The sequence below is a fragment of the Chrysemys picta genome, chromosome 7 (assembly GCF_011386835.1).
Source record: "Chrysemys picta bellii isolate R12L10 chromosome 7, ASM1138683v2, whole genome shotgun sequence".
Classification (NCBI taxonomy): Eukaryota; Metazoa; Chordata; order Testudines; family Emydidae; genus Chrysemys; species Chrysemys picta.
Genome location: NC_088797.1, coordinates 19,079,051 through 19,103,697, shown reverse-complemented (window position 1 = coordinate 19,103,697; position 24,647 = coordinate 19,079,051). Strand labels below are relative to the sequence as shown.

At 39.4% G+C, this 24,647-nt stretch overlaps 1 protein-coding gene across 15 annotated transcripts in view; it reads left to right on the top strand.

Annotated features, from left to right (window-relative positions):
* NR2C2 (nuclear receptor subfamily 2 group C member 2) overlaps positions 1 to 22,004 on the top strand; it is a 61,926-nt gene extending 39,922 nt beyond the window's left edge. For 6 of the 15 annotated variants that reach the window (XM_065550891.1, XM_042849864.2, XM_005288444.4 and 3 more), the window contains 3 exons: positions 5,030 to 5,167; positions 7,420 to 7,525; positions 9,890 to 21,424. In XM_065550891.1, coding sequence (XP_065406963.1) covers positions 5,030 to 5,167; positions 7,420 to 7,525; positions 9,890 to 10,064 — 419 coding nt within the window. In that variant the 3' untranslated portion in view covers positions 10,065 to 21,424. Of the gene's footprint in view, positions 1 to 1,138; positions 1,228 to 5,029; positions 5,168 to 7,419; positions 7,526 to 9,889; positions 21,425 to 21,471 lie in introns of those variants that run through there. The other 9 variants (XM_065550896.1, XM_065550895.1, XM_005288448.5 and 6 more) reach the window with 4 other exon arrangements.
* The last annotated feature ends 2,643 nt before the right edge of the window (positions 22,005 to 24,647 follow it).

Genomic DNA, 24,647 nt, shown 5'->3' with positions numbered 1-24,647 from the left:
GCTACATCTACACTACAGCCGGGATCCATGCTCTGAGATCGAGCCACAGGTGGTCGATTTAGTAAGTCTAGTGAAAACATGCCAAATTGACAGCAAATCACTCTCCAGTCGACCCCCTCTATTCTACCCCCGATGAGAAGAGTAAGGTAAGTCGATGGGAGAGTTTCTCCTGTCAATCCCCTGCAGTGTAGACCCCGCGGTACCTCGACCTAAGATATGTCGACTCCAGCAACGTTATTCATATAGCTGGAGTTGCATAGCATATGTCGACTTACCGTGGTAGTGAAGACATAGCCCTAGAGATAAATGCATGGGGTGGAGCCCAGGCTAGAGGGGACACACACAGTATCTCTCCTTCCTCCCTTTCATCCATCTGAGAGTCTACAAAAAAAGCTGATGCATCTTGAAGCTACATTAACTTTTCTGTGATCTGCTCTTATGGAGAGTTCCAAACGAAGCCCGCACTCGGGGTCCCTGGCAGTGCAGAGGCAGAACGGGAGTCCAGGAAGCTTAGAAGGGCACTGGAGTTTGCTGATACAGAGTTTTAGCATAGATGGTCTTCTGTGTCCAGCAGATTTCTCAAGATATGGTCTGAAATCCGGCCCACCCAACAGAAGAATTCAAAGGATGCACTGTAGAGTGCACACCATAGAATTTTCCTCCCATCCTAGAATTTCATGTGGGTATTTTTCTTTGCTGGAGGTGATGAAACACACACACACACACACACACACACACACCACAAGTTGTTTACAGTTACACTTTTGAAAGAGTTGCTGACCATCACTGCACAATTATTACTGCAAGTATATCACACTACCAAAATATAAATATTTAATAATTAATTAATGGCTATGTCACAAAGTTATATAAAAAAGCTCAAAACAAACTGCCTCTTGCGTCATTAAGAAGATAGGTATCTTTTTTGATTCGGTGTTAACCTGCTAATTTTTATCTCTAGAATGGAGGATGATCTGGTACAGTTGGATTTTTTACAGGGAGGATTATGCAAATTAATATGATTGATATGGGTAACTTTTTCTTTTTTTATAAATGGGGGAAATTATTTTGTCTGTAGAAAAAAAAAATCAATAGTGACAGCCTGAAGTCTGCAAATACAATTTATCTTTACTTACAGAAGTAGAAGAACCAGATGTATATGTAGCCAGAAAATTACAGAATACTACATATGTCATGAAACTAGCAAGGATTAGTACCAGGATGAAGGTACAAAGATAAATACATTTTAAAAATCTACATAAACTGAGTAAATAGCAAACCATGAAAACAGTTTAAGTTTCAAAGTGACTGCAGAAAATAGTCACAGTTAAGGATAGGCAAACCTCGAATGATGTACCCTCATTAATAATCATAATTTTTATTGGAAGGATTCTTCCATGATATGGAGAGCCCTTAGATACAATGGAACCGATGTAATTCCACTGTTAATGTGAGGGCAACACACAAAGGGGTCAGGATTCTGTGTGCTCTATATTAGATCCCAGCACATCATGGGGTTTTGCGGGGATGATGGAGACGCAAAACCAAAGGATCTATGACCATGTTCACTGGACATTTTTTTCCCCCTTCCCTCCCTCACATCAATGAGGAGGATACAGGAGCTGCAGAGGTCAACTGCAGTTGCAGCTCTGAGGTAGCTGCTGTAAATTAGAGCAGCTCCTGAGGCTGTTCTAATATATTCCAGGAGCCACTCTTGCCACCAGCCAGTTCAGAATGTAGGCAGTAAAAAAATGTATTAAAGCCACCTTTGCCACGCCTCTCCCTGGGCTGTGCCTTCCATGGGTGCCTCTTGGAAGCTGAGCACAGAATCTGTCACATGATTTTTAAATTCTGTCAATTTAATTTCTTAATAATAAAATGACAGCCATAGCTTACAAACTGTCTACAGCAGGGGAAGGCAAACTACGGCCCGCGGGTCAGATCCAGCCCATCAGGGTTTCAATCCAGCCCGCGGGATTGCTAGCCCCATGGCGCAGCGAGGCTAAGGCAAGCTCCCTGCCTGCCCTGGCCCCACGCCACTCCCAGAAGCATCCTGCACCACGTCCCTGCGGCCCCTGGGGGGGCAGAGGGCTCCGTGCGCTGCCCTCACCTGCAGGCACTGCCCCCTGCAGCTCCCATTGGTCGGGAACAGGGAACTGCGGCCAATGGGAGCTTCGGGGGTGGTACCCGCAGGTGAGGGCAATGCACGGCAGAGCCATCCGCCCCACCCCCAGGAGCCACTGCCGGACATGCTGGCCACTTCCGGCAGAGGCTCAGGGCCAGGGCAGGCAGGGAGCCTGCCTTAGACCCGCTGCCACCCCAGAGCCTCTTGAGGTAAGCGGTGCCGGGCCGGAGCTCCCACTCCAAACACCTCCCACATCCCAACCCCCTGCCCTGAGCCCCCTCCTGCACTCTGCACCCCCAAACTCCTCCCACACCCCAACCTCCTGCACCCCAACCCCTTGCCCTGAGCCCCTTCCTGCACACTGCACCCCCTCCCACACCCCGCACCCCAACCCCCTGCGCCAGCCCTACATTCATGGCCCTGCATACAATTTCCCCGCCCAGATGTGGCCCTCGGGCCAAAAAGTTTGCCCACCCCGGTCTACAGGTGCAATATGTTATATATTTTTTTAATTTCCCACACAATACATTTGAGTTATCAACAATGTGCATTTTTTTCATGAGGTTTTTTGCTTGGTTTGGGGAGAGGGGAGAGGTTTGTCTGGAAGGGGGAAATCAGCGATTACAGCACTTACTGATTTAAAATGTAATCCTTTCAAACCTAATAATCATAGGCAAATCCTACCCCCAAACCAGCCCCTCAAAACACAACAAAACAAAACAAAAAAAGGTGGTGCTCTACTGCAGTGGTTCTCAATCAGGGGTCCAGGGCCCCCTGGGGGGCCACGAGCAGGTTTCTGGGGGTCCTCCAAGCAGGGCCAGCATTAGACTCGCTGGGGCCCAGGGCAGAAAGCCTAAGCTCTACTGCATGGGGCTGAAGCCAAAGCCTGAACAACCTAGCTTTGCCGGGGCCCTATGGCATGGGGCCCCAGGCAATTGCCCTGCTTGCTACCCCACTACCGCCAGCCCTGGCTTTTATATGCAGAAAACCAGTTGTTGTGGCGCAGGTGGGCCGTGAAGTTTTTATATCATGTTGTGGGGGGCCTCAGAAAGAAAAAAGGTTGAGAACCTCTGCTTTACTGCACAGAGAAAGGGGAATGATGTGAAGAGGCCATGGAGGTGGGCTTGAATACCCTGCATTCCCTGAAGAGTGTGCCCTTCAGGTTTTCTCTGCATCTGAGAGTGGAGGGGGGCTTGAAGATGAAGGATTAGGTTACTGCCCTGCAAGGGTTTGGAGATTATAGCAGCTGCAGGAGCCGTAAGGTGGCATTACCATTCCATAGCCAGAGTGAAAAGAATTCCATCGTCAGAACTGACCCTTCCAGACCTCCTCAGTACCTAGCCTTGTTACTTGGGATTTGCACTGAGAAGAGGATTTGGCTCTATATGAGGTCATGTTATGTCACTCCAAGGTACTGACATAAGGGTATCAAGTTAAGTTTTTTATTATTATTTTAAAATGGTGAAGACAAAACACTAGAAATTTATCTAGGAAGATTATGAGTATCGTAACCATTCTGGGAAAGTCTAGAATTTTAGCTGTTTTCCCTGTGTACTTTTGCACTATTGTTTCCCATACATTAAAAAAATAAAAATGTGATAGCACCTGCATCACCCTGAATAATCATAATACAAGAATCAAAGTTTATCTATCTTAGAAATGTTGTTATATTTTCATTCTTGTTTTCAAGACATTATGTAAAAATGTCTAGTTTTTTCTTTTCAATTTTTTATTGTGGTTGCATAAAATATATACAGTAATCCTAAATTACATCAAAAATCCAATTTAGGACACACAGGGCTAAGCAAATCTATGCAGCCATTAGCAGTACAGATGAAGGCAAAAATATTTGTTATAATGATATGAAATATAAGTATTAGAGGTCATACATGGAGTAAAGTTTTTTTAATTTGTATTTTTTCAGCTGAAAAGTTTGATATGTGGTAGGTTTCTTGATCTGACTTATCTTAATGAAGTTAATTAATGGAAATCATGTGTCCATATATCTGTCTTAATATAATCTCATGTTTCTGTCTGTCATATTTCTTTGACTGGTCTACAAATATGCAGTCAGGGGAGGAGGAAAAGGAAAACTGTTTCTCATTTTCTTACCAAAGTAGGAGTCTTTTCTTCCCTTTTTAGCTAATGCTTCCTGAAACAAAGTGCCCCTCATATATCTCCTCTTAAGGCTCAACTAAAACTATGGAACTTTAGAAAATTCATAATTGGTGTAGCACTTTACAAATAAACATTTTTAAACAGAAAGGAGATGAAGCCAACACAAAGGACGTGGTAATATGAAAGGCTGAGGGATCAACCTGTGTGTAACAGAGTTAATTCTACTCCACAAGAGGGGAAAAGGGTACATACTTCAGTGAACAAACAGTTTTTTCTAAAGGAACAGATATGGAAAAAGGTGGCACAGTCATATTGCATTAGCCTTTCACTTCTGGACAGCCAGACTGACTCCTGATTGGGTCACAAGTTACAATAAGGTAATTTGATAGTTTGCACCTAATCTCTCACTTTTGTCCACCTCCCCAGAACCCCGGTTTAATTTATAGCACCATTCAGCACATTCTGCTTAGAAGAGGCCCATCACTGGAATAACATGGGTGTTGCTGGTTAGGGTTTAGATATATTGGCAGACCTTTGTGGAAAAATATTGCATTATGTTTGCCAGTACTGTGCCTGACTCCAGTTTATTAGATCCTCAGTCCTCACTTCCATGAGTATTAATTCATGCACAATATATTTTTATATGGTTTAAAAAAGTTTATAGTACAATTCAGAAGGTTTAAAATTTCATTTGATCTATTCCTATAAAGGGGATGGGTGTTGGTTTCGTTAATTTTTCAAATGTATTTGAACTCTCTTAAGAGAGTATGTAATGTCTGTTTGTAGATAAGCTTTCCGGAGACAGAATAAAGCAAGTCATGGAACACATCTGGAAACTTCAGGAATTCTGTAACAGCATGGCCAAGCTTGATATTGATGGATATGAATATGCATACCTTAAAGCTATAGTCCTCTTTAGCCCTGGTAAGGCATTTGGCAACCATTATAATGACCTTCCCGTGTTTCTAACTGCAGTTCAGATGCTGAACTTACAAAATATTAATCTTTTGGCACCAGGAGATTTTAAAGAGAACCAAATATCCAGTGATGAAGAGACTGTTCTACTGAGTTGTTCATACAATATCTCACAGCACCATAAGACTTTAGCATCAATAACCCCTTTTAAAAAATAACTTTTGGGGCACCAAATGTAATTGATTTAAGGCTCCAGAAATTCCACATATTTTATACATACTTACATATATTTCAAGGCCAGATTCTCAGTCCCCCAGCCCTTTCCCAAGCTGCTTTGTGATACTCGGGCAGCACAAAGAAGCCTGAAAGCTGCTCTAATAGTGCAGCTGGGGATTATCTTGGTGTGAGGGGATCCCTGAGTGGCATAAAGCTGTGCTATCAATTTCCAACCCCTCCTCTGTGGATGGGTCATGTCAGTAGGCATGTGTGACAGATGACTGTGAATTTGTCACATTTCGTTTAATATGGAATATAATTAATGATAAGAATGGTATGGGGAAAGAGATCCTCTGGCTATAATGTGAGTTGAAAGTCTACTATGGTTTAGAAACATCCTCCAATAAACACAATATCCCTCCTCTCACCAATTTATTAATAAGGACAATGAGGATAAGAGCTGATAACTAAAAAATATACAATGGACATTGTGTATGAGATCTGAGGATTTCCTCAGAGAGGACACCTTTGTCAGGGGTATCCATAGGCATATCAAAGTACAAAGTGATGATCAGGCAGGGGACGGGGAGTTAAACGTTCCCGGGACATTGAAAGGGTAGATAAGAAGTGCTGAGTGAGAGGGAAGCTCTCTCTTAGAAATGTAGGGCATTTACTTTTATTTCCACTGTAACTAATTCTAACATATCTACCTCACTGAGTTTTACAAAGTATTCAGAGTAGGGATGTCATGCAAGCCTTTTCTTTTGCTTTAATATTTTCTCTATCTACTCTTATTAAATCTTGTTTTAATTAGATTAATTTAGGATCTTGGACTGTTGCTTTGGGGAATTTTTCAGACTGTGCCTTGGGTTTTTCTGTAGTAATAGTAATATATAGCTCTTATCTATGAGCTTTTCATGAGCAGATCTCAAAGTTCTTTACAAGGAGGTACGTTTCATTATCCCCATTTTACAGATGGGGAAATTGCGCCACAGGCAAGTGAAGTGACTTGCCCAAGGTCACCCAACAGGCTGTTGGCAGAGCAGAAATAAAACCCAGATCTCCTGAGTCCTAGCTCAGTCTCTGTCCACTAGGCCACACTGTAAGAGATGCTTCTAGCTGATGTGGGAGGAGAAAGACTCCAAGTATAGGCCTGCTCTAGTCCTTTTTAAGAGAGAGCAAGAAGGAACATGACACTTGTGGCCCTATGAGCCTGTCGCTGAAGAAGTTTTTGCATAGCCACACATGGCATTTTCTGCCCTTCTGATTATTTGACTGCTCAGTGATGAGCTGAAAGCATCTGGAATTGTGACAACACAAACCGGTCAAGGTTTGGAAGTCAAAATCTTGAAAGCAAGAAATTGATTATTCTGCCTAGTGAGTTCAAACAATGGAGGGAAACCCATTTGAAATGAGAAGGAGCAGAAACAAATGATTATGCCCTCAAAAGCTGTCCACCCTGTAGCATGATTGGACCCACTGATAGCAGGTGTGCACTCAGAATTTATGCAAAAAAACCAGGAGTACTTGTGGCACCTTAGAGACTAACAAATCAGAATTTATGTGCTCCCAGTTCTGTGGGCACAGCCAGCTGCAGAAGGAAACGTGAGTGCACTAATTCTAAAGCCAGGAATGAAATTTTAGCCAAATACACGTATTACAGGACCAACAGTGAGCAGAAAGTACAATTACAACATCAGCCTATATATTAATGAGCAATGTCTGTTCATATTACACACAACTCATAACAAAATCATATTAGTTAAGCATGTGTACATAAATGATAACGTTATGCATTGTGTCTAACACATTAGTTTGCAAATAATTCATTTAATAACATATATACTAATGTCTTTGAAAATAATATACATAATCTCAGAATGATTTATTGAGATTTAATGAGGTACTTCTTACTGCAACTATCATATCAACCATGGTACCCAAGAGGAAGAGTTGAATGAAATTAAGTAGAAGATTCTTTGTAAGTACTCCTGTCTTATTTTATGGTGAAACCATAGACATTTGGAAATGTTTTATTTCTTTAGATCACCCTGGTCTGACGAGTTCAAGCCAAATAGAAAAATTCCAAGAGAAGGCACAGATGGAATTGCAAGACTATGTCCAAAAAACCTATCCAGAAGATACTTATAGGTATTTATTTTTGATACCCTGAATAATTCCCTGAGCAATGGTTGCAGCATAAAGACATAAGAATGTTGTTACATTTAGTTTTGTGGGGACTGCACATTTATAAAAGCAGACAGGTTTCGTTTAAACAGGGCAAGAAGCAGGATTGACTGCCTGCAATTTTTTAAATTTTATAGAGACTGGTGTAGGTATGTGGGAGGGAGTGTTGGAGGAGGTTCTTACTATTTTCAAGTTAGAAGAGCCAAATAGTCTGAGACCATAAAAGGGCTGAACCAATTCCTGTCCTTATAAAGTTTAACAGATTATGTATGGTAAGTTTCATGCATCTGCAAACTACCAACATATAAACCTTTGAAAACCAAGATTTAGATGGGGAATAGTAACTAAGGCCTTGGCTACACTTACCCGCTAGTTCGGCGGCTGGCAATCGAACTTCTGGGTTCGACTTATCGCGTCTAGTCTGGACGCGATAAGTCGAACCCGGAAGTGCTCGCCGTCGACTGCGGTACTCCAGCTCGGCGAGAGGAGTACCGCGGAGTCGACGGGGGAGCCTGCCTGCCGAGTGTGGACCAAGGTAAGTTTGAACTAAGGTACTTCGAACTTCAGCTACGTTATTCACGTAGCTGAAGTTGCGTACCTTAGTTCGAATTAGGGGGGTAGTGTAGACCTGGCCTAAGACCCTTAAGTTTGTAATTAGAAGAAATTCTACCTACCTGTGTTTTTGGTTTTTTCCTCCATTTTTTAATTCCCAAGGACATTTGTCTGAAATGTTGGTTGCACAGCATCTCCTTTGTTTCCTAATTACTTTGGCTTTATCCCTGTGAAGTGAATTGCGGCACTGAAAAATAAAAATTTTCTCCCATGCAGTTATACTTCTTAATAAAGAATGAGGAAAGGGAAATTTATAAATGGCCAAATTTCCCAAAGACTAGCCTCCATTTTTGTGAGTGCAGTTGGCACCCTCCTGTTCACTTGTGGGTGAATTCAGAATACCTCTCTCATAGAGCTGGAAGGGACCCTGAAAGGTCATCAAGTCCAGCCCCCTGCCTTCACTAGCAGGACCAAATACTGATTTTGCCCCAGATCCCTAAGTGGCCCTCTCAAGGATTGAACTCACAACCCTAGGTTTAGTAGGCCAATGCTCAAGCCACTGAGCTATCTTGCACTTCTAAATAATTGATTGCAGGCATAAATCAGGCAGAGGAAAGTATTCAAATTTATGGCTACAAAAAGGGATGCCAGACTTCATATCCCTTTACTAATGTACCTTCACATTTACAAGAGATGGTGTGTTAGCAGAATTGGTTCTACACAGAATGTTTTCCACAGCTAGCCATGAATCATCAATGGGTCTCTCGTTTTATTACTAGGGGGCTCTGCTGTTATATACTTTAAATAATTTCATCAAGAAACTCATTTATTTTGATTTTTTTTGTCATGTGATCCTGCTATTTAAACAAGGTAGATATGCTACAGAATTAGCATTGTAAAGTAAAACTGCTAAAGTAAAACTGCTTTTAAAATGTCAGTGGTGGTATAAGGTTAGCTTCTGTATATTTGTAAATTTTAGTCATTGTCTGTACACATTAACAAAACATGGGGTTTGGGACTAGCATAAGAGGGAGCAACAGACCCTTCAAAATTCCCCTTTCTTTTCATATATTTCTGCTTCCTTTTGTATACATACTCATGCCTCTCTTGCGATCTGGTTTTTCATTAAGAAGTTGCTAGGCAACTGAGAGTGATGCCGTATAGATTATTTAAACTAATTAAGCATTTTGCTCTTAAAAATGTGAAAATGTCCTCATTACTCAGTATGAGACATTGTCCTTAGCCATAAAACACTTGCAAAGCAAAGCTGGGAATTTCACAGACAGTAGACTTAAAGAACTGTGCATTTTTCATTTAATTTGCAAAGTGGAAGAATAAGCATAGACATTCTTTTCAGAATAGCTAAATTAACATAAATTGCCTTTCTTCTCACTCATGAGTATCTTTAATAATAAAAGCAGGCCCATCTCTTTAGCAGCACAGTAGTTTAGATTTAGGGCTGGTCTACACTGGGGGGGGGGGGGGGAATCGATCTAAGATACGCAAGTCGAAGTATCTAAGATCGAATTACCTGGGGCCCACATGGCGTGGGATCGACGGACGCGGCTCCCCTGTCGACTGCGCTACCACCACTCGCTCTGGTGGAGTTCTGGAGTCGACGGTGAGCGCGTTCGGGGATCGATATATCGCGTCTTAACGAGACGCGATTATATCGATCCCAGATAAATCGATTGCTACCCGCCGATACAGCGGGTAGTGAAGACGTACTCTTATTTGCATTATACCTTTTCATAATCTCCTGAACTTCTTTTCCAGGTTAGCCCGGATTCTAGTTCGCCTACCAGCACTTAGACTGATGAGCTCTAGTATTACAGAGGAACTTTTTTTTACTGGCCTCATAGGAAATGTTCCGATTGACAGCATAATCCCATACATCCTCAAAATGGAAACAGCAGAGTATAATGGTCAAATAACTGGCACGTCTGCATAGTTGGAACAATGCAACTTGATGGATCAAAGTAATTTTAGTAAAACAAGTAACTACACAATTAAGAGAAATACGTTTTTTTTAAAAAATGACATTTTGGTATGTACAAATATTTCCAACATGTTACCAGTTTCCTACCAGACTGCTCCCTGTCTATTTATTTCCAGTGACAAAGTATAAAAAGCTCTTAAAACACCTCCAACTAGGACCCTTTTCTGCCACAAGGAGTGTTTTGATGCCTTTCATTCAAAAGGCTGTAGATTACTGAACATACTTTTAACATGCTTTGTATTTAGAAATTATCAATGGGCAAAAATAGAGTTTTATAATGTCAGAGATTAGTATTAAAAATTGCTAAAAGAAGAACAGTATGTATATATTTAAAATTTTCCTTGGAATTAATATCTAATAATTACCAGGGTATAATGATGATAGCACTTTCTAAGCACTTCTTGTCAAAGCGATAATGTCATCAACATTTTTGCTTATGAGCAGGGCAAATGGAAAATTGCATATGTTTTTGGTCAAAATGCTAGTAATTTCTGTGAAGGCTATAGGAGACAATCATTTATACTACAAAAAATTGCTATTAATAATGTTATGCATTTAATGGTAAAGTGGAAATTTAAAGCAAATCTCTACACTGTTAGCACTAAACTCTGCTAAATTAGTGAAAATGAGGTTTATTTGACATAAGCATAGTAACTATAGTATAATTAGCAGCATTAATAAATGCTACAGAAATTGCCCAAATTGGAAGGCAGAATACCAGTTTCTTGCCATAGTAATAATGAAGCTTTCAGATTCCTGAAAGTTTCAATTCCAGCCTGGCATAGATGTTTACACAGTCATGATAGATGTTATTCCAACAGGATGACTTTTGGTTGTGGGGGAAATCAATCATGGGGGAAATCAGTCATTAACTGGCAGGGAAGCAATCCTTTCAAATAAAGTCATGCACTCCTAGGCTCTGTGTATACTTTTTATATTTCCAAATTCATTCCTTCTGTCTGCAGCCCTAAATGACCCTCACCTTCCTAGGAGCCAAAGGGGATGATTGTGACTTCGTTAGAGCCCATAATACTGCTGTCAGCTATGGGATAAGTGCAGAACATGAAATTCTCTTCCTTTCCCAGGGACTGAGCATCCTGTCTTTGCAGTGCTCCGTACCCCATTCTGATCCAGTTCTAAATTGGAGTGTCAGCTGGGTTTTTATATTCATTCATGTGCAGTTACAGTTAATGACGATTGTTTGGAGTTAGAATACTAACAATCTTTGTTTTTATCTTGGGTAGTAACCTATCAAGTTGTTTTATAGGATTCACCTGTTCCTGCTAATATTGCATTTATTTTAGTATAATTTATTTAATATTAACACTGAACATTTTAAGCAATCAAAATTCATAAAAAAGCATTTTGTCAGAAGAGTTATAGCTGCATTAAGCTGATTCTTGCTTATTACATACATTCATTAATTACTTTAATGAATTTACATGACAGTGTCATTTTCTACTTGCATACTTGTGTGTGACAAAAATATAAATAATGAATTCAGCACTTTTTTGTTTCTGGTATTGGCATTGATTTAGAAACATTCCAACAGGGTAGGTTTTTGTCTCTAAAGGGTCTGAACTATAGCCAAAGGATTTTGAGCAACTCCTTGCTAATGTATTAGTAAGTCCTGTCTTGGTACAATTCACCCTTATTGTAAGGCTCTCATTTGTAACACTCATTCTGATAAATAAGGCTATGTAATTTTAGCTCCTAGGTACATTAAACTCAATTACAATCTCCATCTTTATAAAGTTCAGAAATCTTGGTTCTCAAGAAGAGTGGTATAGACGGAGTACAATGTAAAGGCAGACATCTGCAGTATTGCAACATCTTCTTCCTAAGCTTTTATTATAGTAAATTAAGTTGGTCATTTCTTTAAAAGTGACAAGAGACCCTATATTTTGAACATCCTTAGGCCAACTGGAATGCAGACCTAAGCCTTAGCCGTTATATTATAGTGTCACTAGTTGTAGGGTTGTGTCAGCACTTCCGATATAAAACCCCTGTTTTAAGGGTTTACTACTTGGCCTTAGAAATTAGTTGTGGCCTGAATTTTAACATACAAGGTACTTGCCTTGGAAACAGAATTTCAAAGAAAAGTTGTGGCCATTTTTGTGCAAAAGTGAATGTTAGAGGTTTACTGTTTTGCTTGTTTGTTTAAAAATATAGAGTGCACATTGAACTGTTTGGGGGGGGGCTAATGGCAAAAAATTAGCAGGTGATATAATTTAATCACTTGTAATGTGTAGTAAAAATAATTAAAACCGTCAAGTAAGCATTTTTAGAGGAGCATGAAATATTCATAAACAAAAAGTATAGTAAACCACTGGAAATCAACGTTTTTCCAAATTTTATTATAAACTTGAGACCATTTTCATGAAAAATGTTGTTGGACATGTACATTTCTCAAGTAAAGGGTCTCATTTGCTGGTAAAGATGAGCCCAGGTTTGAGTAAAACCTTCTCTGTTGAAAACGTGCAAAAAATAGTTTGTTTGTTTTTTCATTGTGAAAAATAGCCATTTTGAAAAAGGAAACCCACATAAAACTAAGCTGTGGAGCAAAATCACATGAAACTGCTAACATTTATGCATAAGATTTCATAAATCAAAAATGGTGATTTTTTTTGCACAGCTCTGTTAACATGTATAGAATACATCCTACAACATAGGACTATACGGTTCGTACCTTATTCTGCAAGTACACCTTTATCCCGATATAACGCAACCCGATATAACACGAATTCGGATATAACGCGGTAAAGCAGTGCTCCGGGGGAGCGGTGCTGCGCACTCCGGCAGATCAAAGCAAGTTCGATATAACGCGGTTTCATCTATAATGCGGTAAGATTTTTTGGCTCCCGAGGACAGCATTATATCAGGGTAGAGGTGTAGTTTCGTGAACTTCAGGAAGACTTTATGTAGAGTAAAATGCTATTGAGTGTGAGTATGGGTATTGCAATCAAGCCCATACTTAGGATTTATTTTTTTAAAGTGTAAATGTACTTAATGGATAGAGTGAAGCAATTCCATAATTACACTTTTATTTTAAAACCCTCAAATTACCACCTTTAAACTATGAAGACTCTGTTCGTGTAGCATTATTGGCATGGTTTGTCAGAGCCGAGCTAACGTAGCCCCCATGGGATTAATAAAAAAGAATGTTTTCTGTGATCATATGTTGTTTTGATTCTAACACAAACAGTTTAGATGTTAGAAATTTGGACAGCAGATGGTGGATCCCACAGCTTAGAAGATATTCAGGGTCTCAGCTATTTGAATACAAGTTACAGATAATAGGATAAGTGTGGATAATAAGCCTCGTGGTTCTTTTTCACATGCTGCTCAAGAGCTACCATTAATACTGAGCCAATGAATTGGTATGCTGGAGAGAGAGAGATGCTGTAAAAGAGGCACTTAAAACATTATTGTCCTATTAAAAATTATGGGCCAAACTCCATTGTGGTGTGGCTTTTTTGCACCAAACCACTGAGGTAATCTAACAGTGGAGCCATCTGAACTGGCTCCAGAAGGACCATCCTAATATAAGGCTGATCTACCAGAGGGATGGAGCTGATTTAGGGGTTCTTGTGCCATTCCAGCCACCTCTGGCTGGGATAGCAAGGGGAAAAGGCATGGCTGGGGAAAATGGAGCATGACCAAGTTGCTCCTGCATTATGCTACTCATTGGCTGTATTTTCAGTTCCTTGTGGCCATTGCAACTCACGTGCTATTTCAACATAGCACAGGGGGAATGGCCTGCACACAGCAGCTCCCAAGATCATAGGAGTGCAAAGGTGAGCTTTCAGTCATCTTTGCACACCACTGACCAACACTCTTCACAGTTTGGCTGCCACATAGGACCTGATCCCATATGTTCAAATAGTAATTTCCTTGCCTATGTTACTAATAATGCATGTGATTCTTAAAACTGAAAGCGTATTGCAAGTGTAAATTATTTTCTGCCATTTATTGGCTTGTTTGTGTACTCTTTCCATTTCTTAAGGATTGGACAATGAGAATAGACTAGTCTGCGTCACTTTGGTTTCTAGTCAGTTTCGCTTTAAGTTTCTCCTCTCTAAGCACAAGACTGCACTTTTGTATTGTAAATATAGATTGGGAATATTTTTGTTTGTTTTTCTTTTGAAATAATAACAACAGAATTATTGGAAATATTTGTGTTGGTCTTAAACTTGGTAAAAACTTACTTTTACAAACCGAATTGTGTGGCCAGATTTGACCTGACAAAATTAGGAGCCAAAGTACCATAGCCTGATAGTGATTCTAGAAAACCTTGCATCCAAGTAAAGTTCCTGCTACTGCTTCAAAATTAACCCTTCTTCAAAACCTGCTAAAGTCTTATTGTGCTGCTTTTAAAAGTAAAGAGTATTTAACTCAGTAGAAGTGTCATGGTGAATCAAGCTTGACCATCCGTGTATAGCAGTAAGATTTAGTTCATGCAAAAACTGAAGTTCTGTGTTGGCTGAAATTGTTTGGAATGCAATAAGTGATCATAACTCCCAAGTCTGTTGACCATCAGGGTATGCTGTGAGGCCTGTCTGTTTTCCCATTCTTTTGAGAAAGATGTGAGTTTGGAGTTCGTATGTGGGTATAAAGGAATGGTTATTGACAGTTATGAAGGGTTAATTTGGGTAAGCAACATTTGGGCTATTTTTATAAGATTTGTAATTGTTTTTACTGTATACGCACCTAAAACAAACAGGCATATTTTAAAAATCTAAATAAAAGTAATTCTCCTTAGTCACACTGACTTGTCAAACTGCAAGCAGGATTAAGATTAGATTATTTTCCTTTCATTTCCATTATTTGTAAATTAGAAATCACCCTTGGAAGCCAATGGTGTTACTCTGATGTAAAACTGGTGGAAGGGAAAGGAGAATTAGATCCCAAATCTTTAGATGGGACACACAGACCCAGATTTTGACTCATCTAAAAACTGTTAGAATGTAGACAATGTTTAGATTATAAAGTCCCCATGCAGCAGAAAACTGACTGCTGGCCAATGGAAGTTTTGGCTGTCTGTTTAGTCACAGATGGCAAGACTCATCATTGACCTACAGCCCCCTTGCACTGTAATTCCTGACACAAATGGACTGTAGGGCAGGCATAAAGACCACTAATGAATAGCATTGGCTCAAGGGGGATTCTATGCCAGGAATCGAGCTGCATTTGCTCTGCCCCTCCCCTCCCCCCAGAAGCCTTTGGCACAGGGTATGTTCTGGGGTATATTGGGGTAAGAGGAGGCTTGGCCAGAGTACTCCTTTGCCCTGATGATTTCCCAATGTTGCAAAACCCATAAGGGTCCTAAGCTGCACAAGGGGCTAACCAATCTCTATCATGTCCTTCTTATGAGATGTTTTTTCTTTGGTAGAGGTTGTGTCATGCTGAAAACTGCACCCTATTCATTGTCATGTGTATCGAATGGGGTTGTTGAAATGACATTGGGAAACACTGAACATTTTCAGAATATTCTCCCACTTCAACCTCTATATGGGAAGGAGTGGTAATTAGGATCTTTCCCTGACTGACTGACATTTTTAATCAGGGAAGAATTTTAAAAGCACTACCTAGTTTAAAGAACTAACTGACAATGCCCCTGTGAATGGATTTCAGCTAGGAAGAGTGGGGGGCAGTCCGGCTAAAGAGTCACCTATAGCAAGTGGAGATCGGGAAAGCCCTTCTGCAGTAGCAAAAGGGATGGGGCACCCAATCCATATCAGACAATTCAGGAGTTAGCATTGGTATGTGTACACACACACTTCAAGCAAACCTTTTGTCGGAGAACTGTTATTCTCCGACAATTTTAACACACTAGATTCTCAGAACTGTGCTGACATCACTGCCATTCTCAATTACATTTGAGGCACCACTGACATAAACAAGAAATTAACAGATATCATAGTTCCAATCATGGCATCAGCTGCTCACTGCTGGTATTGTGGGATGTCTGCACATACACAGGGAGACAGCTAAATACATGCCATAACAATACTGCCCCAAGGCTTAAATGCAAGTACCTGCAGGTTCAAATCTCCCTTTGGCAAAGGATTTTCTTTTTAATTTTGTTTTATTTTCCTTAATTTGATTTGACATTTCTCTTTTCTCTTTCAGTCCTTATCTGGAAAATAAAAAAAAAAGGTGTGTGGGTTTGTTTTTCCTTCCTCCTCTCTTACCCCTGAAAAAGCAGAGAGATGGAAAGAAAAGCAACAAGTAGCCTCAGGTACATCTCAGAATTTAGTTCCAGGAGTGCACCAGACCCGCCTGATAGCAGCAGCACTGCAGCTATCACGGTTGGCTCCCTGTGTAAGCATAGACTTTCTATGATAGTAGCAGAGAACATCTGCGGTCACAATACATCTTTGTACACAGATAGAGCCAGCAAAAGAAGCTATGTTGGCTTCTACTTAATACAAAACGGGAGGGGGAAGGTCAGAGTTACCAGATACAGAAAGATAAATTGAGTAATAATAGAAACGTTACTTTCAAATTTGCAAGAGGGCCTTATAAAGAGTGAGGAGTGAAAAATCAAAAACTATTTTTAAAATGTGTTTGACATTCCCCCTTTAATTCTGAAGTTGCTGTGTCAATTGAAAAGTGTCTTTTATAGGACTGTCAAGTCCTTTAGAAATAAGGCTATGCTTATTTTTTTACTAAGGGTGCCCTAGTCCCCTTTTTAGCCTGTGTGATATAAACCCACCTTAATGGTTATCAGTATTAAATGTGAAATTATTTTGTAAACATTTAAAATGTTAGCTGTAATGAAGATTGAAGTTAAAATGAAATACACATACAAAATTTTTCAAAAGTCAAATATATTGGAATTGGAAAGCACTATCGCCTATAATTTCCTTATTGTAGGGCTCTTTGTTTATTGTGAAATCTGTACTGTATTTATCATGAAAAATATCCATATCGGTATATCACAGTGTTCCATATTTCCCAATGTCTAACTTATTATTTGGGTTATGTGAGGGCTTTGAAAATGGATTACTATGATCTTTAAATTCATGCTTTTCCTCCCCCATCTTTTTTTTAATATAGTTTTTTTAAATATTTCTTTGTGCCTTCTACCATTGTATATTTCTGCATGTTTAGTAATAGAGCTCATTCGTGTAGCTAATGCATATGTACATAGTTGTATGTATGTGTGTTTGAATGTGTTCATAACTATCTCTGTGTAATATATTATGTACAGTGTGTATATAAAGCGTGTATGTATATGTACATATATGTAGCCATGTATTCATACCTTTTTATATGTTAAAAGAAAGTTTATGATTGGGTCGCTAATCAGGGCCTTCCTAATTTTCATTTCTTGGGCCAGACTCGGCCTGTCTTAAGCAGGATCATCTCCCTTAACTTCAGTAGAGTTCTACCTGTTTCTAAACCAAGGCTGAATTTGACACTTTGTCCTCAGTGCTTTTTAAAAAACTCTAAGTCATTTGAGGTTTTCACGTTATTTTCTCAGCCTTTTTTCATGGCTGGTAGGAGCCATCCAATTGAGAGTTAGTAGAATCTACAATTCCCAAGGGAAAACATGAAATAAAAATAGACAGTAAATATTCCCCTATATTCTTGATAGACACAGAGGGGCTTTTTCTAGCCTTCTGAAAGAGGTCTATTTGTAAAGTTTTAAAGTGATTTCTTTAAGTCTCCATTAGTGGCTAATTAGAAGAAAGGCTGCCATATATCTTTGAACTATACCCCACAGAATAAAGTAAAAGGCAGAATGCAATGCATGATGCAATAAATGTCATTTCTAAAATCAACAACAAGACCATAACGGTCATGTCATAGAGTTTAAGGCCAGAAGGGATCACCAGATCATCTAGTCTGACCTCCTGTATATCACAGGCCAACAACATCACTCAGCACCCACACACTAAATCCAACAAACGAAATTAGACCAAAGTATTACAGCCCACAGGAAACTAAACTATCGTGTACCATAGGCAAAGAATAGGAGGGAGTAAGGTGCACAAGTGGCAGGGAAATGATTTAGTGAGATATACCCAGATAATCCTGGCAAACAATGTGCATCCTCATGCCACAGAAGGAGGCAAAGAAACCCAGAGGTCACTGCCAGTCTGTCCTGGGGGTAAATTCCTTCCTGATCCCACATATGGCACTCAATTAGACTCTGAGCATGTGAGCAACAACCAGCCAGCCGAGCACCTGAGACAGAGAATGCTCAGTGCCACCTCAGAGCCCTGCCCCACCCTGCCCAATGTCTCATCTCCAGCCCTGGCCATCCCGGATGCTTCAAAGGAAAGACATTAAAAAAGCCACCCAGAATACATTGTGGGAGGGAATCCCCTCCTGACCTCTACAAGTGAGTAGCTGAAATCCTAAAGCATGAGATTTTAGGAACATGAGACATAAACCGGAAATGAGCTCCAGGACTACTGAGTTCTGCCCCTTACCATCAGAAGCAATCCTGAAGCTGCACTCAACAATTTGTCCAGTTCTCTCTTAAAACTAATTAAGTTGTTTGCCCCCACAACTCCTATTGGAAGGATGTTCCAGAGCCTCAAGCCACTGATGGTTAGAAACTTTCTTCTAATTTCCAGCCCGAATTTGTTCAGGGCCAGTTTATGTCCATTTTTTCTTGTGCCAACATTGTTCATGAGCTTAAATAGGTTTTCACTGCCCGCCCCCCTCCCAGTATTAACTGCCTTAATGTATTTATGGGAAGTAATCATATCCCCTCTCAACATTATTTTTACTAGACTAAACAAGCCAAGCTTTTCCAGTCTTTTCTCGTTAGATAAGCCCGTCATTCCTCTGATCATCCTAGTAGCTCTTTTCTGCACCAGTTTGAAATTTTAATTAATCATTTTTGAACCTGGGTGACCAGAATTGTACACAATATTCCAAAGGAGGCCTTACCAGTGTCTTGTACAATAGCATTAATACTTCTCCATTTCTAGTGGAAATGCTTCGCCTGGTACATCCTAGGATTGCATTTGCCTTTTGCACAGCAACATCACATTGGTGGCTCATAGTCATCCTGTAATCAGCCCACACACTTATGTGTCACATTTCCTCTGTCGCTTACAACTGTTGAGATCTTAGCTTGTTGCAGAAATTCTTATCATTAGTAGTCCCTAAATGCATTACATTGCATTTTGTATTATTGAATTTCGTCCCATCTCTGTCACTCCGGTCTTCCAGGTCATACAATATTCCGATCCTCCTCTGCATTGACAATGCCTCCCACCTTTGTGGTGTAAAATGTCAGTTTTTTTAATAATCAGGATGCTAAACTATCCGATTATATGGAAATTTAAATTAGAGTAAGCCCCAGATTTAGACTACATTCCTCTACACTGTATTCCCTGTTTCTATTGCAGAAGGGCTGAGAGAAGTGTGCTGAAACAGTCCCCTCACATGCTCTATTCCTATAAAAACAGAGATCAGTGGAAACTAGACTGAAGGAAGTGATCAGTCAGAGATAGGTAAGGGAACAAAATTGTCCAGATGAGATTCAGTTTTTAATGTTGTTTTCTTTAATAGTTTAAAAAATAAAACAACTTCAGTTGTGCAATAACATCCAGTTATGGAAATTAAATGCTCAGAAAACTGAACAATTACATTGTTACTGATAAAGACATGAGAGGCACTGAGAACTCCTGTATCACAAAGAATTTCTGAAATTCATTTTGTTCTGAGGTTAATGTAATTATTTTTGCACAAGACTTTTTATGTAAGTCCAAGTTAGCTAAAAGGAAAATTAACAAGATCTACAGACCTTTCAGTAACTTAAGTGGTTAAAATATTCTCCCTTAGAATAATTTTGTACATATCCTGGGCCCAAATCTTTGAGCACTCCATGTGCTCAACTCCCATTGCCATCTGAAGTCAAGGGGAACACCTCACATGCGTAAGCTTTTGCAGGATCAGGGCCTTGGATGTAAAGTCTTTGCTGTGAAGAATACTAAGAATGTGTTCCTTTTTGCCATACTGTTTAATAAACATATGTAGACTTTGTTTCAAATATCGACTTCGTTAAACACCCATCTTTTTAACATTTCAAGCCCAATTTCTGAGGCCTTCTGCATGTAAAACGCCCATTTAAATCAATGGGAGCATTTCTAGCATAAGTTGGCCCTTCCTTTGGTGTCATGACAATCATACCGTTTGAATATTCTTGATTTTCTGTTGAAAATAGAATGACAACCTTAATTTCTTTAAATGCTTTTTTATTTCAAGAAAAAATTTTAAGGTTAAGAAATGGATTGGGGTGTTGATCAGCATTGCAGCCATTTCAAAGAATAATAATTAAACTGAGAATTTAAAAAATAATGCCCATATTCTAAGACTGAAGGGTTATGGAACTCACAAGTTTGAATTGTTTCTCTTTTGAAAGACAAAATGTGCTTAAATATAAATATGGATGAAATACGTTATGTACTATCTTGCAGGAACTACAGGATATGAAATCAGCTTCCTGTAGTAATCCGAGACAGCCAAATTCTGAGACGCGCTGAGCAGCTTCAATTCCCATTGCAGGTGCTCTGCACCTCTCAGTAACTGGCTCATTGCACATAAAAATCTGTTCCTAGAAACATATATTACTGCAAAGCAGGTACAGATCCATTTAAAGCGTTCGTTTTACAATTTAGATTTTTAAAAGGGGAATTAATAGATTTCAAGTTAGAGGTGGGGCTATGCTTTAGAAAAGTATGTTATTTATAGAGCAGATTTGTTTTTTTATCATCCACGGAATTAAGTTCAAGTTCTGGAATTTTTTCCTATAATCCATCTGTTCTTTCAAATATATTGTAAGCCAGTGTTCAGACACTTTTATAACTGAAAAACTGCACAGTTTTCATTGTATAATTGTATGTATTTGGCATACCTATGAGCTCTTACAAAAATACCCCATCTGTTACAAAAGGAATTGTCTACTATAGTTCCTTGGGATATTTTTTGTAACCCTCTCTTCTTCATTGTTTAGAAAACTGTTGTTTATGCCATTACATTAATTTCAGGTTTAAAACCTGTTAAAGCTGTTGCTTTCTCACAGCTTCTTTGTGAAATCAGCTTTGTATATGTGATGGCATTTAAAAATAATAGCATGAGTTTTTTAATCTGAATTTTATATCTAATCAGTGTCTTCAGTCATGAAGAGAAATTTTGCATTGTTGTGTTTGTATATAGAGTATTGCAGTGCATGAATTAGCTTATGCATTTTATTAAATGCTGTTTAAATGTGGCATTATATTGTTGTGGCTTAATACTACTACCTAAATGAGGTTTATACTATTAAAGTGAATTACAAACCTAAATGTATCTTTGATTTTTATAAATGCTTTGTTTTTTTCTTGAATCACAGGTGATCATTTCACATCCATGCCAAAATTTCAGTTTTACCTGCTTCCCTGTTGTCACGCTACCAGGAGTGGCTCACAACTGTGAGTGATAACCTTAGGGCAAACTGTTAAAAGCAGGGCAGACACTCCAAACTGGTGGTATGTTTTATAATTAGATTTCACCAACCCAGTAACAAATGTGAGCTCCTAGATCACTGTAACAGTCTTACCATAAAAAACAACAGAGTCCTGTGGCACCTTTAAGACTAACCACAGGACTGCCACAGGACTCTCTGTTGCTTTTTACAGATCCAGACTAACACGGCTACCCCTCTGATACTAGTCTTACAATAGAGTCACAGACAGCCCCCTTGGGGTCTCCAGTCTATCTTGCTCCTCAGTGGTCACTTACACCAAAAATCACAAAATATTCAGGTTGCTTCCAGTCCCAAGAGACCAGTCACTTATCCCAGTTCAATTTGTGCCTTACATCTCACACCAAAGACAATGCCTGTAACCACACCCTGCAATAAACTAACTAAAGGTTTATTAACTAGTTGAAAGAAATCAGAGAGTTATTTACAGGTTAAAGCAAGCCAGCATATATGCACAAATGAGTTTGTCTGTGATTTGATAGCTGACAGATGTAGTAATCTGTCAGCATTGAATGTCTTTTTAGGACTTAATCCAGGTCAACCCTGGGAATCTCTCCTTTTTGTTTCTTAGCTCCAGCCCTTGTGAGAGTCCAAACAGCAAAGTGTTAAAAAACCTGCATGTTAGCTATTTTTCTTTTCCTCTTCCAGCATTCACACCAATGAGATGATGCCTTCTACACATACTTCTCCATGGGTGGATGGGGCAATCAACAAAGTTTTTGTTCTACAATGGCCCACTTATATTTTGATAGTCCTCCTGGATGGGTGGGGGAAGCCACTCTTCTCATCTGAATTCATAAGTTCAGAGCGGGCATTTTTACAACTATAAAACAAACTTTTATATTTTATTTGTAGCCTGGAATACAGACATTACAAGTAAGATTAATGGATGCAGCAACTTACAAACATTTCATAGAGTCTAAATGCTAAATATATTCTTATAAGACTAATACCTGTTTTGAACAAAACTAACATACAGGTGAGCTGGTCTGGTTTCTAGCTATGAGTTTGTCTGTTCTTAGCTAACACCTATAGCCTTGACCAGGCCGGCACTTATCTTACCAGCGTCACGCCTGTCTTCAGAAAGAAACAATTTGATAGTTTCTCTCCATTGGATAAAAGTATCCTTTTGGAGTGGTCATTTAAACTATTCTAATAAAAAGGCCCAAATCCTCTTCACCTTACTCGTGCCTATGAACAAGTTGAGCAAGATTTGACACTAAAGATATTCATCTTTCTGTGGCTTCTCAGAGTCCCCATCTGAAAGCATATGAGATTATTTATTGAGTTATATTTAACCTAGGAACATTAGAATTGGCATTCTGGGTCAGACCAATGGTCCACCTAGCCCAGTATCATGTCTTCACACAGTGGCCAATGCCAGATGCTGCAGAGGGAATGAACGGAACAGGGCAGTTATCAAGTGATCCCTGTCATACACTCCCAGCTTCTAGCAGTTGAAGGTTTAGAGACACTCAGAGCATGGGCTAGCATCCCTTACCATATTGGCTAATAGCCATTGATGGACCTATCTTCCGTGCAATTATCTAATTCTTTTGGCTGTCACAACATCCCCTGATAATGAGTTGTATGAAGAATTACTTCCTTTTGTTTGTTTTAAACCCACTGCCTATTAATTTCATTGGGTGAGCGCTGGGTCTTGTGTTATGTGGAGGGGTAAATGACACTTCCTTATTCACCTTCTCCCTATCATTCATGATTTTATAGACCTCTACCATATCCCCCCTTAGTTGTCTCTTTTTCTAAGATGAATAGTTCCAATTTTTTTAATCTCCCCTTGTATGGAAGCTGTTCTATACCCCTAGTCATTTTTGTTGCCCTTCTCTGTACTTTTTCCAATTCTAATGTATCTTTTTTTGAGATGGAACGACCAGAAATGCATGCAGTAGTCAAGGTGTTGGTGTACCATGGATTCAGATAGTGACATTATGATATTTTCTGTTTTATTACCTACCCCTTGGTTAATGATTCCTAATATTGCGTTAGCTTTTTGACTGCTGCTGCACATTGAGCAGATGTTTTCAGAGAACTATCCACAAAGACTCCAAGATTTTTCTTGGGCTTGCAAGTATAATTGGTCCCTCACTTTTATGAGCACAAAATTCATTCTTCATATTTGACAGAGGTGTATGTTTTGCCACTAACAAAAATAAGTATTCATGTCAGATATTTCAAAAAAGAACAGAAATTCAACAAGCTGCTTTTGAGCCTTTTGTGGCCATATGAATGCAAAGGAGAAATGAAATGCAAAATCTGGACTCTTGCGTGTATTCAAAATCCAATTTGCATCAATAGGACATTATTATGAAGGGGACACACAACCGAATGATAGAAAACAGCAAGAACTGTCATTTTTTTCAGACTTAACAGCAACCTCACTTTCCTCTTGATCCATATACCCAGTGCCCTCTTCGACTCTCTTCTCTCCAAATTCCCATCTCTTTAACTCCTGTCACTTCTGCCTATGTTGGCTTTCATACTACGGTATCTATGTCCACCTTACAAATTCTGAGTCAACATAGTCTTTAATATATTCAAATTTCTCCCCTTTTGTACTATAACCATTGCTTACATCCTTGTCTGAAACCTGATCCATCTCTTGCCTTAATTATTACTTTTTACTGAGTGGTCTCACTGCTTCCAGAATAATTTCCCTATTCCCCTGCTCCAACCAAGTTAACTCCTCCATTGATCTTTCCTTTGGCTTCACATAAAATTCAAACTCTTCAGCCTCATTTACAAGGCCCTACATAGTCTTGATTTTACATTTATCTCAGCTTTCATTTCTCTTTAATTCTCTCTAGTTTTCCCTTACGCTTGTCTCTATCATCTCATCCTTTCCCATTCAACTTCATGCCTTCTGTCATGGTATGCCTGGGACACTGTGCTTGACTTCAGCTGCAAACTGGCTTTTCTTTCCTTCAGATTTCTCTTCCAACTCTCTTAAAGCTATATCTCCTCAGAAATAATTCTACATCCTCCCTCTCCTGTGCTGTGATCCCAAGTCTTGTATTTGCCTTATT